This window comes from Miniopterus schreibersii (assembly GCF_964146895.1).
Source record: "Miniopterus schreibersii genome assembly, chromosome: 1".
Classification (NCBI taxonomy): Eukaryota; Metazoa; Chordata; class Mammalia; order Chiroptera; family Miniopteridae; genus Miniopterus; species Miniopterus schreibersii.
The window spans coordinates 151,933,395-151,956,082 of record NC_138101.1 but is presented as its reverse complement, the minus strand read 5'-3'; the positions used below and the strand labels follow the sequence as shown (position 1 = coordinate 151,956,082).

Here is a 22,688-nt window from a genome sequence, read left to right as displayed (position 1 = left end):
TTTTTAAATTACAGCAAATCTTTGTCATCTGTTTGTGTTTGAGCGATGACACAACATCACAACATGAAATGTAATGTCACATTGTTACAGCACAACAAGAAAATTACAGCTCCCCAACAATAACATGGTGTCAAAAGTGTCCTCCTGGCATGAGTCAGTGTTTTCGATGTTATAAAAGTTATTTTTAGCACAGCGAGTGCCTCGGGAGCTTGGGTTCAAAAAAATCCCTAGCGATTGGGGGAAATCTAGGGTGCTGGTGCCTGCCCTTAAACTCCCTAATCCCTGGCGCGCCCGGCTGCCCACCCCCCGGCCTGACCACGGCAGACCCAGTCCCACCGTGCGCAGCAACCCGCCCGCGGCTCCGTCCCCGCTCTGCGCCGGCCTCGCGCGTGGAGGAGGGGACTAAAATTATCCTCCCCGTCTGGGGCAGGCCCTCGGATGACATCTCCCCAGTTACCCTGTGTTCTAATAGCGCAGCTCGGATTCCTGGTCCCAGACGCGCCACAGCCGGCTCAGGGCTCAGAGCTCGGAGCTCAGCCAGGAGGCGACCGTCGCCGGAGCGCCCCGCGCAGCTCGGGCCTCCCGGGCTCGGCGGGCCGCGCGCCGCCGCTACTCGCCGCGCCCTCCCAGCCTTGGGGCACCTGCACCCAAGCCCCCCCCCGCCCCCAGCTAGCGCCCCGGGGCGCGCGGGGCGTTGCCATAACAACTGGGCGCCCGCCGCGGAGGCCGCCGGGGAGGAAGTGACGAGCGGTGGGTTGGCTGTTGTTGGGACACGTGACCCGGGCAGTGTTTTGACAGGGCAAACAGCAGAGAAAGAGCTGGGCGAGCGAGGGGGCCGGGGAGCTGGGCGCCGGAGCGAGAGGCAGCGGGCGGCGAAGAGCTGGCAGAGACGCGGGGCCGGCTGGGGGCCGCGGGGCTCCGGTGCGCGTCGGCGGGGCGAGGGCCCGAGTGCGGCGAGCAGAGCGAGGCGGCCGCTGAGGCGGGGGTGCATGGCCACGGGGGCGCCGGGGAGCCGCGTCCGACTCGTCGTCTCGGGCCCCCATGGTCCCCTAACGCAGCCCCGGGGGGCGCCGCGCGCCGCACTCGGCTCTCGCCGGCCCTGCGCCTCTCCGAGCCTCGGGTCTGAGGTGGGAGTGTGATGTGAGTCGCCGGGCGAGCGGCCGAGAGAAGTGCCCGGAGGAGGAGGGCTCGGGACCGCAGCGGAGAGCGAGTTGGGCGGCAGAGGTCGGCCGAGGGAGCCATGAGAGCAACTCTGCGGCGGGGAGCGGGGCTGGCGCGGCGGGGCTGAGGGAAGTCCGGGGCCGCGCGGGCGGCTGCGCAGGGCGGGGAGCGCCCGGCCGTGAACCCTGCCCCGGGCCACCTCGGGCCCGCCGCGCGGAGCCGGGGCGGTGCGGGGCGACCCCGGCAGTCCCCTGGAGTTCGTTTGGGGCGGGGGGCTGGGCGCGAGGAGCCGGCTCGCCGCGCTTTCGGACCCTCTTTATTGTGTAAACTTGGCCGCGGCGGCGGCTGGAAGGCTAGCCCCGGGGTAATTACACAGGTGAGGCCCCGCGGGGCGGGGAGCGCTCCGGGAGGCGCCAGGGGGTCTTGAAGAGCTTCCTGCGCCCCGGCTCCAGGTCGGAGATTTCCCTACCGGACGCTGCGGAGGTGCCACTGTTCCCAGCGGCGTTTTTTTTGTTTGTTTTTTTACAAAGGGGTTAGTTAGCTTGTGTTGCTTGAGTCTTTTTTTTTTTTTTTTCCTTGCCTGTACCTCCAGGTTATAAATAGATCTTCCTTTTGGTTCAGAGACACTGTGTCAAAGAAGGACACTTTGGCCTGGCGAGCCCAGGGGCGGGGAAGAGGGGTGCTCGGTGCGGAGGAGATGGGGGAGGCGGTGCAGAAAGAGTCCTGATTTTTTTTTTCTTATTTTTTTTTTTCTCAAACCTGCCGATGGTGCTGTCACCGCAGTCAGTGCCAGGAAGAGGCCTGTTAACAGTAGTTTTCTTGCAAGGTCTGAGTGTTAGCGCAGGACCTGATTGATTCTATGTTGGTCTCTTTTAGCATTTTGCAAACAGCAGTAACCACTGAATCGGCGGCGAGACTGTAGAGAGAACCCACACGTGTATTTCACAGAACCCAGGGTGGAAATTGGATGTGAAAATGAAGCCCGACAGAGGTAAATGATTTATTTAAGTAGGTGTTTGGTGTGTGTTTTTTTGTGTTTTTTTTTTCCTACGTCCCATTTTAGAAGCGTTAACCTAATTCTGCGGGAAGATAAACTCTTTGTGTATTACATATGATTGCTTGTTTCTGTTACAGATTCCAGCTGGTAAGGTAGAGAAGGTACAAGGAAGAAAGAGTTAGGATCTAGATGGGAGGATAGTCTTCAAAACTGAAGTAGTTTCAAGAGCGGTTCTGCTGTAACTCCAAGTGAAATTGTCAAGAACAGCATTTGTAACTGTTGCCACAGTACTTGGTATCATTTTAGAGTTACATTACTCGCTTTAGGTAAAGTCAATCTGATTTCAATTTTGAACAGGTTTACAAGGTTTTTCAATTTAAGAATTCAAACTTGGTAAGTTGAGAAAAATGAAGGTTGTTTGAGTTGACAGAGACTATTTTATTATTAGTAGTATTGCTTTCATTAGCTGATTTTTGTGCTTTAGGCAAACTCTAAAACTCTGCATAGTACTCCAGGGCCTTATTCAGTATATCAATATATGGACTGTGAGGGCTGTTGAAATCCCTGATGATAAGTAAATGTGTCATTTCCTTTCCAAACCTGTATTTTCAGAACTTATGAGAAGAATGTATACATAGTGTTTTTTAAGGACTTAAGAGGAATTGACAACTCATTTATCAGTTTCCTTTTGATTAATGACATGGATCAAGATGAGATTTTAATGTAATAGTAGTTAGGAGTTAATGCTCTTTAGTCAGATGGAGATTTGATTCCAAAGAAGATTGTAAGAAGAGGATTATTGTATTTGGTAGGGAGTTTGGACTAGATGACAAAGTTCCTTCCACATCTGAGACTTTAGGAGTGGAAATGTTAATTTATCCTCATATGAATTAGCTGCTTATTTAAAAAAAGATATGTATTAAACTGATTATTTTTCCATATTTTTTCCAAAGTGGATTAGAAAGACATTTTCTTTTCTAGTTAAAATATGTCTTTGGAATTAGTGTCTTTTAAAATGCACTAGGAAGAAGCAGAGAAAGCCATACTTAATTTAGTTTAAAGTATTTATTTCTTAAAATCATCTTTTTATGCATGAAGTATTAGTAAGTACATTGCTACTATGCAGGTTGTTTGTGTGGAATCCCAGGTTTATTTAGACTTTTAGATTACATCAGTGACTTTGGAAAAATGGCACCAAGGTCAGTAATTGCATCTTAGAACAAACAAGCAAATAAAATCAAAGTCACTATTTGTTTTGGGGTTTTATGTTGTTGTTAAAAGTTGCTTTAAGATTGTAAACAGTTTAAAAATTTTGCACACAATCTCTGTTTTAGCCAAAAGTAGTACTAAACACAATAAAATGTTAGTTATGTACTGATATAGATTATTAGGGAAAATAAATAAATTTATTCATCCAGACTCCTAAAGAAGTAACTTTCTTTTCCCCTCTAAAATTGTATCTTTCTTAAGCATGATGGTGTAAACATGATGGGGTTGCCAGGTTAGTATTGTAATTATATTTCATAATAATAATTTGAGTCTTTAGGCCCATGGGTTTCTTTTGACCAGGACCCAGAGTAAGTAATATATTTTCCTTTGCAAAGTAGTAGAGAAATACTGAAATAAACTTTTCACAAAACAAACTTACCTTGCTTTGTGCAATGTGGCTTGTATTTACTGTTCTATTTCTATTTTTAAAAATTGCTGTCACAACCCATTGAATTGATTTCCTGACCTGCAGTTGGAAAGGCACAGTTATGGGCAACACTTAGCTGATGACAGTGATACTTCATTTTTTCCTACATTGGTGTCTAAGAAACTGTCCTATATGAGTGAATTTTCTGGATAATTGAAACTTTACTCTTTAAATGCCAAAAATATTTTCACTTGTAATCATGATATGTGGACAGAATTCTCTAAAATAGTAATACTTCCTTGCCCTTTAAAAAAAAAAAGAAAGATATATAGAATCAATGTAGTTTAATCTTTACTTAATGATAAAGGGGCATTGTTATGAATTTCAACTCTATTCTGTCATAATCTAGAAATGCCCTAAAGAGAGATTTTTTAAATGTATAAGATTTTTTTTTTTTGCCTCTGGTTTAAACCACTTTAGCAGATTACTGGTTTTTTAGATTTGATTTTTAAATTCCCATGCTGTCAACAGTCTTCCTTGCTAATATGCTTATTCTTGCCTCCTTTTAATTTCGCGGCTTTAAGTCTCTAGGCTAGAGAGCTTGATAACCACCATTTGTAACACTGAGCTCTCTATAAAATGAGAGTAAATAGGAGAACTCTTCAGATATTCATTCAGAATCTGAGTAAAGTGTATGAATTCTAATGTAGAAACTTAGACATTTGCTTAGTGGGATACAGCTATGCTTCAGAGAGTTTCTAAATAAGTACAACAGCAGCCTCTTAGCCTACATGATTGGGTGTGATGGTTGGTTGGCTAGTTGAAAAAGTCGGTTTAAGTGAGAAATTATAAAAAAAAACAATTATTTCATGTATCTTTTGATGTAGGATCAAGCCCTTTTGGGGGGTGAAATGGGGCCTGTTTTTCAGAGTCAGATATGATCTATTTTTTTTTTTTTTTGTATAAACCACACAAATAATGAACACCTAGTTTTGTTTTTTTTAAGTGGGGTAAGACTTTGCAGAGCAATCTGAGGGTAGAATCTTTTAAATTAAAAAATTTTTAAATTATTTTTAATGTTTCACATAATTTTATAGGAATATGTTTTGGAGGGAGAGGGAGTACATGTTCAACAAAATTACTTTCATCAAAATATGCTCTTTCCAAAGTATTCAACATAGTTTATACTGAAATAACTTTTTTTGCACTTATTTTATTGGTCTATATAATATTTAAATAAATTAGTTAATTTTGAGTGGCATAAACGGATTTGGGAACAAACACCAGATACTTATTAAACATACAGTTCTCCTAGTAGAAGTAAAAGTGTGCAGGCAACTAGAAAGTACACTAAGTCCTCACTTAATGTCATGGATAGGTTCCTGGAAACTGCAGCTTTAAGCAAACAACGTATAACAAAACCAGTATTACCGCAGGCTAATTCATATAAACAAGAGGTAAGTTTCTATGGCATATCTCTGGTCACAAAAACATCACCAAATTTTTAAATAAGGACCCCCAACACTTCTGATAATACACATTGAAATAAATGAGAGCTATACATACATTTATGAAGATTAATAAAAACAAAATTTAAAAAAAACACCCCAAAACAAAGGGGGAAGATGATAACTGTTTTCCAACCCACTTATTCCAGTTCAGGGTCACAGGTGGCTGGATCCTTTCCCAGCAGCTCAGAGCACCAGGTGGGAACCACCTGGACAGGATGCCTGTCCATGGCAGGATGCCTCACACACACCCATGCTCAGCCTGGGACAATTTAGATACGCCATTCATCTCACATGCACATCTTTGGGAGGCAACTGGAGGAAACCCACGCAGATTTGGGAGGACATGCTAATTCCATGCAGACAGTGGCCCCATCTAGAAATAGATTTTTTTTCCTCATCAACGTAATAGCTAAACAATGTTTCCAAGGACATGCTAAACCCTATTAGCTATTAGTGTCTTTTAGTTTGCTTTTATGGAGGGTACAGAAAGCATTGGTCAATCTTGCTAGCTGGTTGAGTGAAAGTTAGGAGAGCTTCTACCATACTTTCCGATCATCAGGATGTTACTGTATAGCGCAATGGCCACATTTCACTATAGTCAATAGTATTTTACCATTGTCTCAGGTAAATCATTTTATTTTTAAAATTTTTAAGCAGTTACATAACATCACTTGGGCAATGCTGCCAAAGATGACTCTTTCATGTTATTAGCACAGGCTTTGGAATCAGACCTGTATTTGTATCCTTGTTACATTACTTGCTAGCTACGTAATCTTCATCAAATTACTTAATCCCTGAGAATCTCAGATTCTTTGTCTATAAAATGGGGTAATTCCAACTTCTCATAATTGTTAGAGTGAAATGTGACAGTGTTTGGTACATAGATATAAATTAAATGATAACCGTGATCATGTTAAACAAGACATTACAGATGCTTATATGTTGGTCAGTTACAAAATACATTCAACCAAGGTAAGGAAATAACCACATGTGCAATAACCTAACACTATTTTGTTTTGTTTTATATTCATAGTGTTCAACCTTCTAAGGCTCAAGCAGATTTAATCAGCTTTTAATCTATAGTTATCTGAGAAAATATAAAAACTGCAAAAGAATGCTTGCCATATGTGTAATTTAATTCTTTGTATTGTCACTTGTTATTACAATTATAGTTTAATTGCTCTATGTAGGATGTGACATGGGTGTACTAAGCTTCCTAGGAATAGAGTTTTCAAGGTTGTTAACTGCTGAGTAAAGCTGGGCAGCTGGGAAGGTTAAATAACATTGCTCCACCTTGTACTCAAGTACGTCAAGTTTGGACCTGGTCCTAGACCTGTATTGAATATGTCCAGTGTTTCAAGAGAAGTCTAAAGTGTGATCTTTGTGTAGAAGTAATTAAAGCATTATGTTATAAATATACGGTATTTCTAATTATATTTATTTTTAAATGAGTGTTTTTTTTCTTATAAAAACATATTTCAAAATAATGGAATACAACCTTACATTTTTTATTTCAAAGGTCCCCAAAGTTTCAAAGTCTTAAGTTTATGGTGTTGTACAATAATGTGAATAGAACCAAAATATTTTTAATTTAAAAGATAAATGTCAATTTGCTATACTCTTTGTTTTGGTTAGAAACAGTTTTTTCATCAGACATATTTTTTTTTTCTTCTTCATCAGACATTTCTAAGAGTGTTATCTGAGCTTATTAACTCTTATGAAACATGAAGGCCCATAAAATCTAGTAAATCATCAATAAATAAATTAAACGTACTGTGTTTCAATTCATATTTGAACACATTGTAGGCCATCTATGATTCTTAAGTTAGAGCTATTTGTGCAAAACCTGTTCCACAAGCAAAATACCAATTTTTTTTTTTTTTTTTTGAGGTTAAAACTGAAAGGAGTACTGTCTTAGTTTTTACCCATGCTATATAGATGGAATGTTCATTTCCCCCCCCAAACTTTATATGTTGAAATCCTAATCCCCAAGGTGATGATAGGAGGAGGTGATGAGGTCATGAGGGTGGAGCCCTCATGAATGGCATTAGTGTCCTTATAAAACAGGCCTAAGAAAACTGCCTCACTCCTTCCACTATCTGAGGTTATAGTAAAAAGCCATCAATGAGGAAGCCAGCTCTCACCAAATCTGCTGGCATCTTATCTAGACTTCTAAGTCTCCAGAACTGTGAGAAATAAAATTCTGTTGTTTATAAGCCACCTAATTTTTTTTCTTATTTCTCTTTTTTTTAAATTGAATTTATTGTGGTGACATTGGTTAATAAAATTATATGGGCTTCAGGAGTACAGTTCTAGAATCCATCATCTGTATACATTACCACAAGCCAAGTCTCCTTCCATCACCATTTACCCTCCCTTTACCCTCTCTTCTTCCTCCCCCCCTTTCCTTCTGGTATTCACCATACTGTTATCTGTATCTATGAGGGTTTTTTTGTTTTTATTGATTTTAGCGAGAGGAAAGGAGAGAGAGAGAAAGTGAGAAACATCGATTGGTTGCCTCCTACACACGCCTGGACTGGGGATCGAACCTGCAACCTGGGTATGTACCCTGACGAGTCGAACCTACCACCTATTGGTGCAAGGGGCAATGTTCCAACCAACTGAGCCACACTGGCCAGGGCTTTTCTGTTTTTTGGCTTAATCTCTTCACCCTTTTCACTCAGCCCCGCAACCCACCTTCCCCTCTGACAGCTGTCAGTCTGTTCCCTATTTATGAGCCTGTTTCTATTTTGTTTGTTAGTTTATTTTGTTCACTAGATTCCACATAGGCGTGAAATCATATGGAATTTGTCTTTCTCTGACTGGCTTATTTCACTTAGCATAATACTCTTTAGGTCCATGCATGGTGTTGCAAAAGGGTAAGATTTCCTTCTTTTTTTACAGCCGAGTAATGTTCCTTTGTGTAAATGTACCACAGCTTTTTTATCCACTCATCTACTGATGGATACTTAAGCTGCTTCCATATCTTGGCTATTGTCAATAATGCTGCAGTGAACATAGGGGTGCATATATTCTTTCAAATTAGTGTTTCAGGTTTCTTCAGATATAGTCCCAGAAGTGGGATCACTGGGTCATAAGGCAGCTCCATTTTAAATTTTTTAAGGAAACTCCATACTGCTTTCCACTGTGGCTGCACCAGTCTGCATTCCCACCAGCAGCGCACTGGGTCCCCTTTTCTCCGAATCCTCGCCAACATTGTTTGTTGATTTATTGATGGCAGCCATTCTGACAGGTTTGAGGTGATATCTCATTGTGGTTTTAATTTGCATCTCTCTGGTGATTAGTGACGTTGAGCACCTCATATGTCTATTGGCCATCTGTATGTCCATTTTGGAGAAGTGTCTATTCAGCCACCTAGTTTATGGTATTTTGTTATAGCAGCCCAAATGGACTAAGATACCCCCTTTCTGATTATATTACTAATTTAGGCTTTAGCCTTAGTTTTGTAGTGGTTTATGAACTTAACCATAGTTTAATGCAACCCTGTTAACCTCAAACATTTCCTTCCTGGGCTACTGAAATAGGAGGAAAGAAGTGGTAAGGATTAGAAAAAAAAATAGCAAGGGAATTAGCTGCATTGCTTACTTGCTAAGAATAGTTCATTGTCAGCCATTGTAAATCAAACAATAGAAATGATGGATGTTGGGAGGAAATAAAAGAAATGTTGACTAGATTAAATAGAGTAGCCTTTTGCTACCTTCCCAGGTGGAGATGGTGATGGTAGTCTTAATAGTAACAGCTAATATTTGTTCATACTGTGTGCCAGGCACTGTTGCAACTAGTTTGCATGTATAACTCATTCAGTCCTCACAGTTGCTCAAGGAACTGGATGCTGTTGTCATCTTGATAAATGAAACTGAGTCACAGAGAGAAGTTTGGTAAGTTACCCAATGTTACACAGCTAGTAAGAGGGTTAGCCGGGATTTGATGTAACCTCGAATACATAATCTTAACCTCTGACTGGTAGCAGTAAGTTTTGTTAAAATGTTATAAAATATTGGGACCAAATTGGTTTAAAAATAGGCTTGAGGAAAACTGAAAACAGATTTCATAAATATTATGATCTTGGAAAGCCCCTTACCTTCTCTATTTCGCCGCTGCTTCATCTTTACTTGGGGGAAGTAATAGCACTTTGCCTTTGGGTTATTTTGAGAATTAAATAAGTTCATGTACGTAATATGCTTAGTATAGTGGCTGGCACATGGTAAACATTCAAAAGTGAACTGCTATTGTTATTGGACATATTCTAAATTAAGTCAACCAGGGTAGGACAAAAGAAAGGGGTTAATTCAGCTGTATGTGTTTTTTATATTCACTGTAATCTCAAGTCAAAAACTGGCCACTGGCCTTGGCCAGTGTGGCTCAGTTGGTTGGGAATAGTTCTGTGCACCGAAAGGTTGCCAGTTGGACTCCCGGTCAGGGCACATGCCTGGGTTTCGGGCTCGATCCCCAGTCGGGGGTGTGCAGGAGGCAGCTCATCGATGTTTTGCTCTCACATGGATGTTTCTTTTCCTCTCTAGAAATTAATAAAAATATTTTTTAAAAAACAAACACACAAAAAACGGGCTACTGTTGGTCTATCATCCATTTACGTTGATGGGCCTTGACATATTAGTAGCTATCATATATATAATTACTTGACTTGATACAACTTCTGAGATTGAGATACTAACGGGATTGACATAGAGGTTCCTTGTGCATGTTTTGCCCTTCATTCAGCAAGAAGGAAATGGCTCAGTGGATGGAACACTGTCATTGGAAGGCAGAATTGAGACGCACGTGTGTATGTAGGGAGAGTGACTGAAAGGTTGATTTCCCTCGCCCTGGTGGGTGGTTCAATTGGTTGGAGCGTTGTCCTGTACACCAAAAAGATCGTGAGTTCAGTTCCTGGTAAGGGGACATATCTAGGCTGTGGGCTTGATTCCCCAGCCAGGGCACATATGGAAGGCAACTGATCGATGTTTTTCTCTCACATCGATGCCTGTCTGTCTGTTTGTCTCGCCTCCCCCTTCCCCTCTCTCTATAAAGTCAATAAATAAAAAAATCCTCAGGTGAGGATTATAAAAAATAAGTTTTATTTCCTTTTCAAAAAGTGAAGAAACCCTTGAGGCCTGAGCATTCTGCGTTGTGAACAAATATAGAAGAAATTAGTTGTTAAATGAAGAACATTTATATTTATTCTTTTGTCCTTCTCAACTTTGTATCTAATTATGCTAATCCTCCGCCCCCCCATTTGAGGCTGAGAATTTTAAAAACTGAGGGAATATTAAACTTAGAATAACTGAATACTGACTTTTTTTGTAATAAAAAAATCAAAATTGTCGTACCTGGAAAGAGTATTTTTCTCAGTAGGTAAATAAAAGTCAGCTTGTCAGTAGTTAATTCTGACTTTGCTCAAATGGGTGAAAAATCAGAATAGTTTCTTGATTATGTCACTTTCTTACTAAACTGAAACAGGATGGACTGGGTAAAAATGCCAGTAGCTAGTAAAACTATTAGACAATAGTCCATGTGAAATACCAAAGACACCTAGCAATAATCTGAGTTGCGTTTTCTCATGTTTCCTATCTGTATAAAAGATACTCATCCAGTAAAATTACAAGAAGGCCTTTCGCGCCTCTTTCCCTGGTTCACCATGCCCAGCCCCACTCTCCACTCTTTAGGTTTTCGATTACTTCTCAGGGCCATATATGCACTATTCCTTCTGCCCAAAAGCCTTTCTCTCCAGTTGTCATGTTGGTAACACCTTGTCATTCTGCTGGTCTGGGCTTAAATGTCATTTTTCAGAGAGGCTTTTTCTGACGACCCTATCTAATGTGCTCAATTAACATTAGATGCCATTATTACTTATCACATTAGATGCTCTTTGTTCTGCATCTCAGCAGTCATGTTTTCTCATAACGTATATCACATCTTGTAATTTTTCTCCTTCTATTGTCTGTCTTCAAACTAGACTTTTAAGTTCCATGAGGCCAAGAACCTTGTCTCTCTTTCACAGCTGTATTCTGGTCACATAGCAGATAGCCTTATACACGTAGATGCACTGTGGTCACATAGGAGTTGCTTAAAATACATTTGTTGAAAGAATGAAGGACTAGTATGTCTCAAGGTTTGTGGATCAAATAGGAATAGAAGCTGATGGTTAGCAATCATTGATTGTTTTTTCTGACACCAACTGAAATTCTGCCAGTTAAGGGATTTGTTTGAATTATTGACTATTAGGCTATTATCACAACTTTATACCCAATTTAAAAAAAAATAGATTTAAAATACACTTGTGTATAACTTAAAGGAAAGTTATATTTTTAAATTGATTAAATCTCACTAAATTGAAATAAAATTCTGTGAAATAACTAAGCAATAGGCAAAAGCTATTTGGTATAGGTCATCCCAGTTTATATACATCTGATTAACAAAGGATCCACAGGCAAACATTTGCTGGAGCTCTCTGCCTTCCATCCACCATGCTGTGTGTGGGGGGGGAGAGGGGAGAGATTGAAAGATTGAATTGTTGGAGAGCTTTATAGGAAAAAGACTCAAATGATTTGGAGTTCAGATTTGGGACCCATTCTGTTATTTAAAGGTTTTCTCATCTGTGATAAAGTGTTGATTCAGAGCGTCAGGTGAGATCATGTGTCAGAGAGCTTTGTAAGCTGTGAAGAGCTGTGTATATGATGACTAGTTTACCTATGGGTAGGAATGTTTATAGACATGAGCAGTCTTGCCAGCTGCATCTTAGTTGGGGCCACTCTGTCTAAAAATATCCATTCACACAGTGCCTGATTTTTATTATTTTTAAAGTTTTCCCTTGTTATCCTGACATTATAGCAACTAGAAATTCATTTAGATTAATAAATGTATATTTAGTTACACATTTGAGGACAATTGAAATGATGGCTATAGTTTGGTATAAAATTAGCTCCAAGTGGTCCTTCTTAGTAGCATGCTGTGTTGCAGGGAGAGTTGATACCCTAAGGCTTTACAGTCAGACTTAGAAATTCTCACTTCAGCACTTACCAGCCAGATGACCTTGAGGAAATAATATAGCCTGCCTGAACTTCAGTTCTTTTTGTTCTAACACCATCAATCTTAAGGATTGTGGGAAAGACCGAGAACCCATGGCTTAGCACCTAGAATACAGTGGTACCTCAGTTTTCGAGTATAATCCGTTCTGGAAGGCCATTCGAGTTCTGAAACATTGGCAAACCGAGGTGCCACTATATAACTGGCCAGTGTAGGGATTGGTAACTGTTTTACTTCCAAGGATACACAGCATGGGTTCATGGCACCGAGAAAATTAGTCTCTCTCTTTGTTTGCTTGTTTGTTTCTTCCTTCCTTTTTGTTTCTTTTTTTACTAACAGAAAAGCATACAATTTATTTAGTCTTTATAAGGAAATAAAGATAAAAAAAAATGGGTAAACCCAATTGTTTTTATACTAGGTTTGATGAAGGTTGGCAAGTTGTGGGAAGATGTGATAGGTTTAAGCTAAGGGTAGTAAACTGGAGGAAACATAGCAAGACGTGTTTATTCAGATGCCTTTAGGGTTCCCTCTGCCTTTGGAGATAAAAAAGCTCCTTTCCTCTGGGTATAGGGAGGGCACCTCTTACATGAAGCTCTTAGGACCTGCTTCAGGGGAGAGGGAGGTTGTCACAGAGTCAGTCTTGTACCTGCCAGAGAAAAGGAGCCTTCCTTCCTTCCTTCCTTCCTTCCTTCCTTCCTTCCTTCCTTCCTTCCTTCCTTCCTTCCTTCCTTCCTCCCTCCCTCCCTCCCTCCCTCCCTCCCTCCCTCCCTTCCTTCCTTCCATACGTCCATACATCCATACATCCATACATCCATACATCCATACATCCATCCTCATTGATTTCAGAGAGAGGAAGGGAGAGGGAGAGAGAAACATCAATGATGAGTCATCCATTGGCTGCCTCCTGCACGCCCCCTACTGGGGATCGAGCCCACAACCTGGGCATGTGCCTTGACTGGGAATTGAACTGTGATCTCCTGGGTCATAGGTCGCTGCTCAACTGCTGAGCCACGCCAGTAAGGCGAAAAAGAGTGTTTCAATGCTCTGTTGGGAAGGCTAGTCAAAACAGGTATAAGAGTTCAGCAGACTCGTGTCACTCTGCAACATAGTCTGCAATATACAACCAGAGGATCTGAAAACTGGCATTAAACTATCCATCTATAATGCACATGTAACAGGAGAGGGAAAGTAGGTAATTGGAGCACACCAGCTATTTATGGGCAATAATATACCATAGTGAGCACTTAGAGCAGCACTAGGGCAAAGAGATTGGGGCGGGGGTGGGCACTAGAAGGAGGTTGATGGAAAATATTAGACTGGTGAGATAGTGCCCCAAATTGCTTTTTTTCTTTATTTCAAAACATTACCTAGGATTGATTCAGGGCTTGGAGCACGGCTGCTCTGCTTTTGTGACTCAGAATTTAGGTTTGTTCCATGATGCTGCAAGTAATGGCCATTGTAGGTTAAGAAAGTTTGGTAAGCTAGTCTAGGAATCTAGTCATAATTCACGTTATTTATAAATAATAATATTTACTCCAAGTATGACCATTACTTACTTAAAAACTTACCCTTTTGGGAGGACAACCAATTTGTAGTTGGGGATTAACATTTTAAATTAATATGAAGTTTCCATTTTTTATTTTCTCATTTATCAAACATATATTATTGAATGGAATTAAAATTTGGTATCAATATCTGAAATCAGGCCACTTAAAAACTTTATCCTGATATCTAGAAAATTTTTTAAACCAAATCACCAATTTTCTTTGTGAAGAGATATCATAGTTTGTCACATGATGGTCATTTCTACTTAAGTTTATAATAGTAAGAGAATGTGTAACTTTAGCACTTACTATTGTCAAATTGCCTTTTGGTTTTTGAGGTTTGGTTTTAAACATAACTTTAGGTTAAAGCTCCATATCATATTTGGTATGCTTGCTGAAAGGATACTGATACACAAGAAATTCCAATTTATTCATTTTACAAAAGAATTAGCCATAAGGATTTTTTAAAACTTCCCTACTTTGTTTGCTCCATAATTCAGTTTACATCTAATTTTTTAAAAATTTCAAACCCACAGAAAGTTGGAATTACACAAGTAACACCCAAATACTTTTTCATAGATTGATTGTGAACATTTTACCGCTTTTGCTATACCTCTTGATAGATAGGTAGATGGGGAGATTAGATAGACAGACATAGGGGTTTCTTATGTTTTTTATTTTTGTTTTTATAATTTGAGAGTATATTGCAGACACTATGCCACTTCAGTCCGGTGTACATGGAGCCTGCTGGCATCAGCACATGAAAGCTGATTTTGTAAATTTCTTCCCAACTCTGCATCAAGTTGGTTGCTTGAAGTCTGCAATGGTGGCAATATTTATACCGTGGAAATTGACATTGCAGTAATCCAGGGCTTTTTTCCTCTTGAGCCAGCTGTTAAACATTTATCATCACACCACTGCACGTATCTCCTAGCCATAAGAACTTTCTCCTACATACCTGCAGTTATCACACTCAAAAGATCTAAAACTGACGCAATACTAATACCCAATATGCAGTTTACATTCACATTTCCCTAATCATCCCATTATCATCTTTAGTTACATTGCCTTTTAAGGAAGTAAGTTGCCTCCTAGTGCAGAAATGGAATTAGATTCATGTTGGACAACATTTAGAAAGGTTTTAGAGTACATTGTAAGAACACATAAAGGTAGAAGTGAATAAAATGACTGACTTTTGTCAAAAACAATTGGGTCATGTAAACTTGATAGTTAAGATTTTAGCAGTTTTTTTGTATTCTATTTAACTTAAAAAAACATTACTTGGACAAAATGGACTTACGAGGAAAAGACTATTGAAATATTAAGATTTTTTTCAATTGAAAAAGAATTATATTTGAATTGGAAGAATTATATATGTATATATCTATTTTTTGAAAAATATATCTTTTATTGATTTTAGAGGGAGGAAGGGAGAGGGACAGAGAGAGAGAAACTTTAGTGATGAGAGTCATTGATCAGCTGCCTCCTGGATGCCCCCTACTGGGGACCGACCCCCAAAACCCAGGCATGTGCCCTGACCAGGAATTGAACCATGACCTCCTGGTTCATAGGTTGACGCTCAATCACAGCCACACTGGCCGGATGGAAGAACTGTATTTTTAATCCTAAAACTTCAGGCTACCTCTCTGACCTCATTTCTTGGTGTTCTACAATTCCCTGTACTTGCACTCCGGGCACATTGATCTCGCTGTTTCTCAGTCACCACAAACACATTGACACTGTGAGGCCTTTGCATTTACTGTCCTCTTTTGGAATACAAGTCTCATGACTGTGTCCTTTATTTCATTTGACTTTATGTTGGGTTGTCACCTTTTCAAAGAAGCCTTCCCTGATCATCCTATCAAAAAAGAGGACAGCTCTTTTCTCTTTACTTTGCATTACTCTCCTTTGTCGTCCTAATCACTGCTTAACCTGATGCTCTATATTTATTTATTTGGGGTTTTTTTTGTGTGTTTTTTTTTCTCCCCAATAAGAATGTAAGCTTCATGAGGACAGGGACTTAGTGACATTTTTTCACTGCTGTTTCCCCATGTGTGGACTGATGCCTAGCATTTAGTAGTTATTCAATAAACATTTATTGTTAAATGAGTGCTAGCATACATTTTAGCATTTTTGTGGTGTAGCGTAAAGTTATTGTGATGAGAATGCTATGCGTTATTTTTCTGTGACTTGTTGATTTCGCAGCACCGGGAATTAATTCTCTAGTGTTTGTTTTTGTTTCTAAGTGGGGCTATTTATGCCCACTTCCCAAGGTCGTTGGAGTACCAAATGAGATAACTACGCAAACAGACCCGATGCGAGGCATTTGACAACTGAATAGATGGTAAAAGTAAGGTCTGCTATCAGCATTCAGAGAGAATGATTCATCTCAGCTGGGGTGATTAATTTCAGGGCAAAGGCTGTCTTTTGGAAGAGGCAGCAGCTGGATTGAGCCTTAAAAGGCAGGGATGATTTGGATAGATGGAAATTTACGGAGACTGAAAGGACTGGGAGAGAGGACATTCTGAACAAGTAAGGTGTTCAAGGGATAGCATGTGAACTAACGTGAATCGGAGGTGTTATTTCTCTGTTTTCCCTTTGCCACCATTCTTTGTAATATATGAGAGATCAGTGTTCCCTTTTATGAAAACCTTGGGAATCTTAACATAGCATATAATACTGACAATACCATAGATATTTTATTTATTTATTTTAATATATCTTTATTGATTTCAAAGAGAGGAAAGGAGAGGGGGAGAGAGAGATAGAAACATCAATGATGAGAGTGTCATTGATTGAGCCTGCAACCTGGGCATGAGCCCTGACCAGGAATCAAACCCTGATCGCCTGGATCCCAGGTTGACGCTCAACCGCTGAGTCACACCTGGCCGGGCACTATTGTTTTATGATACTCTTTTGTCAGTCGTAAATTGCACTATTTATTATAAAGTATCTATATGTTATAACAAATACAGGGGAGAAAAACAGGATGAAGTTGGAGGGAGATTCCTTCTCTCATTCCAAATAATTGCTAGCAAAAACATAATAGACTCTGTGGGATCAGAGGCCCCCGTGCCTTCCAAGCTCACGTGTGTCATGAGAGCAAGGAGATCCCCACAATACTGATAAACTTCCCTAGCTGTATTAAGGAGAGAATGGACACAGATCTTCTCTCTTACCCAACCAGATAAATACTTTCATACCAAAGCTTCAAGAAAAATAATTTTTGGCCATAGGAGTGGTTTGTTTAGTGTATTGTAGTAGAAAGAGCACAAAGCAGGAAATCTTAGAATCCATCATTTACAACTCCTTCCTTAAAAATTGTTTCTCTGGGAATGTGTGTTCTTTTTTTTAAAAAAAAAAAAAGTTTTCATTGATTTTAGAGAGGGAGGAAGGGTGAGGGAGAAACATCGACAAGAGAAACATCCATTGGCTGCCTCCTGCACACCCCCTACCGGGAATGGAGCCTGCAACCCCGGGCATGTTCCCTGACCGGGAATGGAACCGGTGACCTCTTGGTGCATGGGTCAACACTCAAATACTGAGCCACACCAGCAGAGCGGAATGTGTATTCTTAAGCTGGTATACTCACTGTTCAGAAGTTGGGATAAGGAATGTACCTGTGTCTTTGAGGAAGCGTATTCAAATCTTAGTAATTATTGTGTTGATTGAATGTCAGTCCTGGAGGCATATTTCTGTAGTCCAGCATATAACAACCCTGGCCTGTGCTTTTTCTTGTAGCTTATCTTGCAGAGTTCAGGTATCTGCCAGGGGACTCTGAATGGTTAACAGTGAAAAAGAAAAAATCCCGGCTTATACAGAGGTACAGATTAAATTCCATTATGGAGAGCTCGAGACGTGAAAATGCTTTTGTTATACTGAAATTTCTCTCAAAAATCATGCTATTGCTAGAAATCAGAGTTGAAAAGGTCCTTAGAGATTGTCTCTTTCATTTTTACAGTTGAGAAAACATAAAGCTCAGAGAAGAAGAAGTAATCTGTCCAACTACAGAAGTAAAACTCAAATTTCCTGTTAGCCGGTTGGGTATTTTCTATACTACGCTACCTCTAGCAAGAGCACTGAGCACATTACTACCTCTAGGTTCTGGCACCAGAAATGGCATAATGGTCATCCAGCTTTCCTCAAGGAACTTGAAAGAAACAAAGGCTAGGTGGTTATATTTTAATATTGTTCTCCAGTTGATAGGTATTGAGCTGGAAATAAAATGATGAGCGAGAACTAACATGGCCTCTGGCCTCTGGAACTTGTAGTCAAATGTAGTCTTTCCTGACTTTTTTTCCAGAGGCAACAGACAAATCAGGACTGCACATTAATTACCATGTGCTATTTTGGAGGAGGCACAGGTGGGGAGTAGAGGAGGTAACCTAAGAGGAAAAGAGGATCAGATGGCCTGCACAGAATTGTAGAGCTCCAGCATTCACTGTCCTTTTCTGTTTGTGGTGGTCTCAAATACTTTTGGTTTGAGTGTGTTTGTGTATGTGTGTTCTGTTTTGTTCTATTTTTGAGAGTGAAGAATGGAAATTTATTCTCAGTAAGTACAGGTTTCAAATGAGGTTCTCAGTTCTTAAAGCCTTATTGATTTTCCCCGCTAGGCAATGCAGCTGAAACCTTTCTGGTCTAAAAGGTTAGAAACTATTGAGATACTCAAATCATAAGTACTTTCCACTGGCTTGCTGGGTGAAATGATTGTATAAACCGAAATTGTGTTGAAAATAGAGCGCTTTGATAGACAGATTGACCGTAGCATTTGTGTGAGGAAAAAGGAAACTCTTGTCTCCCTCTACACACAAGGTATCGCTCAGTAGGTATATTCCTTCGGAATCTACACCTTTGCCTCTGGTAGTGTAGTGTCAGCTCTAGAAAAGAAGAGTTTGTAGAACTGAGTTACGGCAGCCTGTGAGGTGTGTGAATTCTGGTTATAAATCTCCAGAAACTACTTCTTTATCAAACTCTATTTGTAAAATAAAAATATCCACCGAAAATATTTGGAAGCATTGAACATATGCTTCCGAAGCTCATGTTGGTTGAATTTGGTAAGATAGAACCAAATACCTATTTGGGGTTATTGTAGGGGATGGTGATAATTGAGAGACAGTATCACATGGAGCAGTGGCTTTACATTTTTTTAACTGCTGCCCTGGCCATTGTGGCTCAGTTGGTTAGAGCATCATCCCGAGCACTGAAGGGTCTCGGGTTCGATTCCTGATCAGGGCACATACCCAGGTTTTGGGTTTGATCCCTGGTTGGCATGCCTACAGAAGGCAACCAACCCATTGATGTTTCTCACATCAATGTTTCTGTCTCTCTTCCTCTCCCTCTCCCTTCCCCTCTCTCTAGAATCAATGAAAAACATCCTCAGGTGAGGATTTTTAAAAAATTGTTTTTCAACTGCCCACAATTACAAAGAAAACTGAGGTTGCTTCCCCGTAGCGACACTCCCTCTCCCCAAACAATAGTCTTTACTGGATCTTGCTCATGCAATGGTGGCCCCTTCTTTTTCCAATTTTATTGAAAAAGAAAAGGAGAATCCCAACACCTTAAATTAATTTCACAGCACATTTAATCATATAGATTGCTTTAGCATTTAGAACCAGAAAGACCTGGGTTCAGGTCCTGGTTTTGTCACCTCTCTGTAAGCTTGATCAAATTACCTGACTTCTCTGGGCTTCAGTTTCCTCATAGGTTAAAATCGAGATAATAATGGTAATCTGAGTAAAGGGATTGTGCCAGGCACTTAATAAACACATAATCAATGGCTGTTTTGATTCTCTCTGGAGTTTGTTAGCTTAGGGAATTGGGACTGATAATAATGGTGATTTTTCTTCAGAGGGAAACTGATTCAGTTTTACGTTCGTTGGAGCTTGAGGTGTTATAGGTAGCCAGAAGAGTTTAGTCATATCATTTGGAAGCAAGACTATATGAAATAGTCTGAAATTAGCAAATTTTAAAAATGCAAGCAAGCAGAGTATTAAAACTTCGGGGACTTAATGATTGACTGTTTCTGAAAGCGACATGAGGTTAATTCTGCACAACTGGTTTACTTTTTCAGGTTTCTGCTAAAATTCTCCAAAATTTAAAATACAGAATTTGTCATTTGTATGACTATTGACATAATTTGTAGAAGTAATGACATCTACCAGTGATGAGTAGTTGTGGAAAAAATTGATACAGGACTTGGAATTAACTAGGTAAACCCACCAGCTGTCTTAAGTTCTTCATCTACAAAATATTCTTATTGCACAAAGTTACAGTGATCTAATGGACAAGTAAATGTAGCTTATGTTATCTCCATGGGAGTACTTTTAGTAAAATATGATTTTGTCAGAATAAAAAAACTCATGATTCACCCTAGCCCCCAGTTTGCTCAGTGGTTCAAGCATCAGCCTGCAGACTGAGGGGTCCTGGGTTTGATTCTGTTTAAGGGCTCCTACATCCGTTGTAGGCTCTGTCGAAGGCAACCAACTGATGTGTCTCTCACATCGATGTTTCTCTCTTTCTCTCTCTCTTCCACTCTCTCTGAAAAAAAATGGGAAAAATATCAAGTGAGGAATTTGTGTGTGTGTATATATGTGTATATATATATAAAACTAAAAAAATTCATGATTGGTTCTAGATTTATGAGTGGATCAAACATATCATTCTTTACAATATAATAACAGGAGATTAACAATATCCCAGAACATGCCTTTAAAGAAGTAAGGTATAGGTAAAGGGAAACCCATGTGCATCTTGGCACACACTTATATGTAATAATGGTGACACTAATTTATAAAGACTAAGTATATAGGCTATTAAAAGTGAATTCTTATACCTCATCTTGATACTTATTAAATTTGACTTGTGTATGTACAAGATATTATTAGGCAAAGTGTTTGTCCAGTAGCTTGGATTATAAATAACCCCTGTTCTAGCTCATTTTAAACAATGTAGTATGAGCGATGCCAAAAAACAGGCTAGAACATTTTCTTCTCTCCAAGGTTTGGATTTTGTAAACAGGGCTCTCTCTGCTCCTGGAACTAATCTAGGTCATTATAACCCAAATCTTTTGAAAGATGAGAACCCCAATTAAGACTCTTAGGTACTATTTAATATTTTAAAATAAAGAAGTGTTTTAGCTCTTAGAAACACAGTATTCTTGGATTGCTGTTTGGCCACTTGGCTTATTTGTGCTATGTCATAATGAATACAAGTCACTGAGTAATTTCAGCAATGATTGCTAGGAATCTCCAGGCGAGTGGAAATTAATGTAATTTATTGTGGCTTAATTTATCCCAGCACTGACCTAACAAGCATAGCCTTTTGTTTTTGAATAAAAAGTGATTTAATGAGAAAAAAAACATAAATTTCCCAAACTGGTAACAATGTTAAATATTAGCTATTGTTTAGTCTTTCTTGCAAATTAGTTGAGCTGTGAAATGTGTTGTTAAATGTGACGTACTTAATCTTTAAATATATCAGTGTTATAAAAATCTTTCTTTGGTAGTCAAGATCTAAATTTCATCTCCATTGTTATTAATAAGGGATACTGCTAATGTATTGCCCTTTAATTGTTGAAGTGGGTGTGAATCTGTGTGTGTGTGTGCGTACACACGTGCACACTCCTGTGCCCATGTGCACACATTCACACTTTATTAACATCCTGTAGACCTGATGTTTGCATAGGAAAAGAGGAACCTAAATTGCTTGAGAAGCAAGTACTCAGCTAGATGGTTTATAACTCTTAGGGAAATCATTATTCCCACTCTACAGATGAAGAAATAGATTCAGATAGGTTAGCTTGTTAAGTGGAAAGAACTTCAGCCCTAGTTTGACTATGTGGCTCTTTTCCATTATGCCGTGCTACTTTAAGGCATCTTCCCAGTAATAAGATTGGATTTTGTGCGAACATGTTTATACTGCTGTCCCCTAGAAGACCACCAGGGATGATGATAATCCTTACTGTTTTCAAAATAATTTTATTTGACCTTTACAACATATCAACATTGCAGGCCAAAAGAAAAAAATAGGGTTCCTGACTTAAACTTGAGCAGTTTCAGAGAAGTGCTTAAGATCACAAAGCTGATGAGAGGCAGAGTTTAGATTAGAACCCAGATCTGTGGTTCCTGGTCTAGTGCCCCTTTCTACTTCCTTTACCTTCTCTGGATTAGGTATGTGATCTCTGATCATGAAATAGTGAAGGTTTACAGACTAAATCTTTTATTATATCATGTAGTGATCACACTACAGCTATAGCCTGGCTCCCTGTTTAGCAGTCAAATCCTTGTTTTCCTGTATTATGACATTTTGAGGTGTAATGGGCTGTAGTGGTGGTTATTGAATAAGTAATAAATGGGAAATGTTGACTTGAGATCTTTGTATTTAAACTATTCTTGCGCAATGTCACATTTGTCTTACAGAAATGTATATAAGAAAGGAATTGTTAAGGAAAGGATAGTAGTTAAGAGCACGCATGTTACGTTTAGGAAGACCTAAATTTGAATCCTGAATTTGCCTACTTAGTTTTGGTTACTTGGGCAAGGAACAAGCCAGTTTCGTAATCTGCAGGGACAGTAACCACCACAGGGTTGGAGGAGATGGGTATGTAAAGAGATTAGCATCATGCCTGGCCAATGGACCTTACATGTAGAATAGCTATTTAATTATTACCTTTGATGGGTTCCTTTTTTTCTTTCTAATAGCAATATTTCTTTTTGTTTACAAAGTGTCCAATCTAGCATGATTATCTCTAAAGTATTTTAAAAGTAGATAGTTTTCAATTATTTCTGCTAACAGAG

General features: G+C 39.6%; 1 protein-coding gene across 5 annotated transcripts in view; it reads left to right on the top strand.

Moving 5' to 3' along the window:
• The first annotated feature begins 232 nt into the window (after positions 1–232).
• Positions 233–22,688, top strand: part of ATOSA (atos homolog A) — an 81,083-nt gene continuing 58,627 nt past the window's right edge. For 2 of the 5 annotated variants that reach the window (XM_081116729.1, XM_081116727.1), the window contains exons 1-2: positions 802–1,224; positions 2,038–2,152. In XM_081116729.1, coding sequence (XP_080972855.1) covers positions 2,137–2,152 — 16 coding nt within the window. In that variant the 5' untranslated portion in view covers positions 802–1,224; positions 2,038–2,136. The other 3 variants (XM_081116730.1, XM_081116731.1, XM_081116728.1) reach the window with 3 other exon arrangements.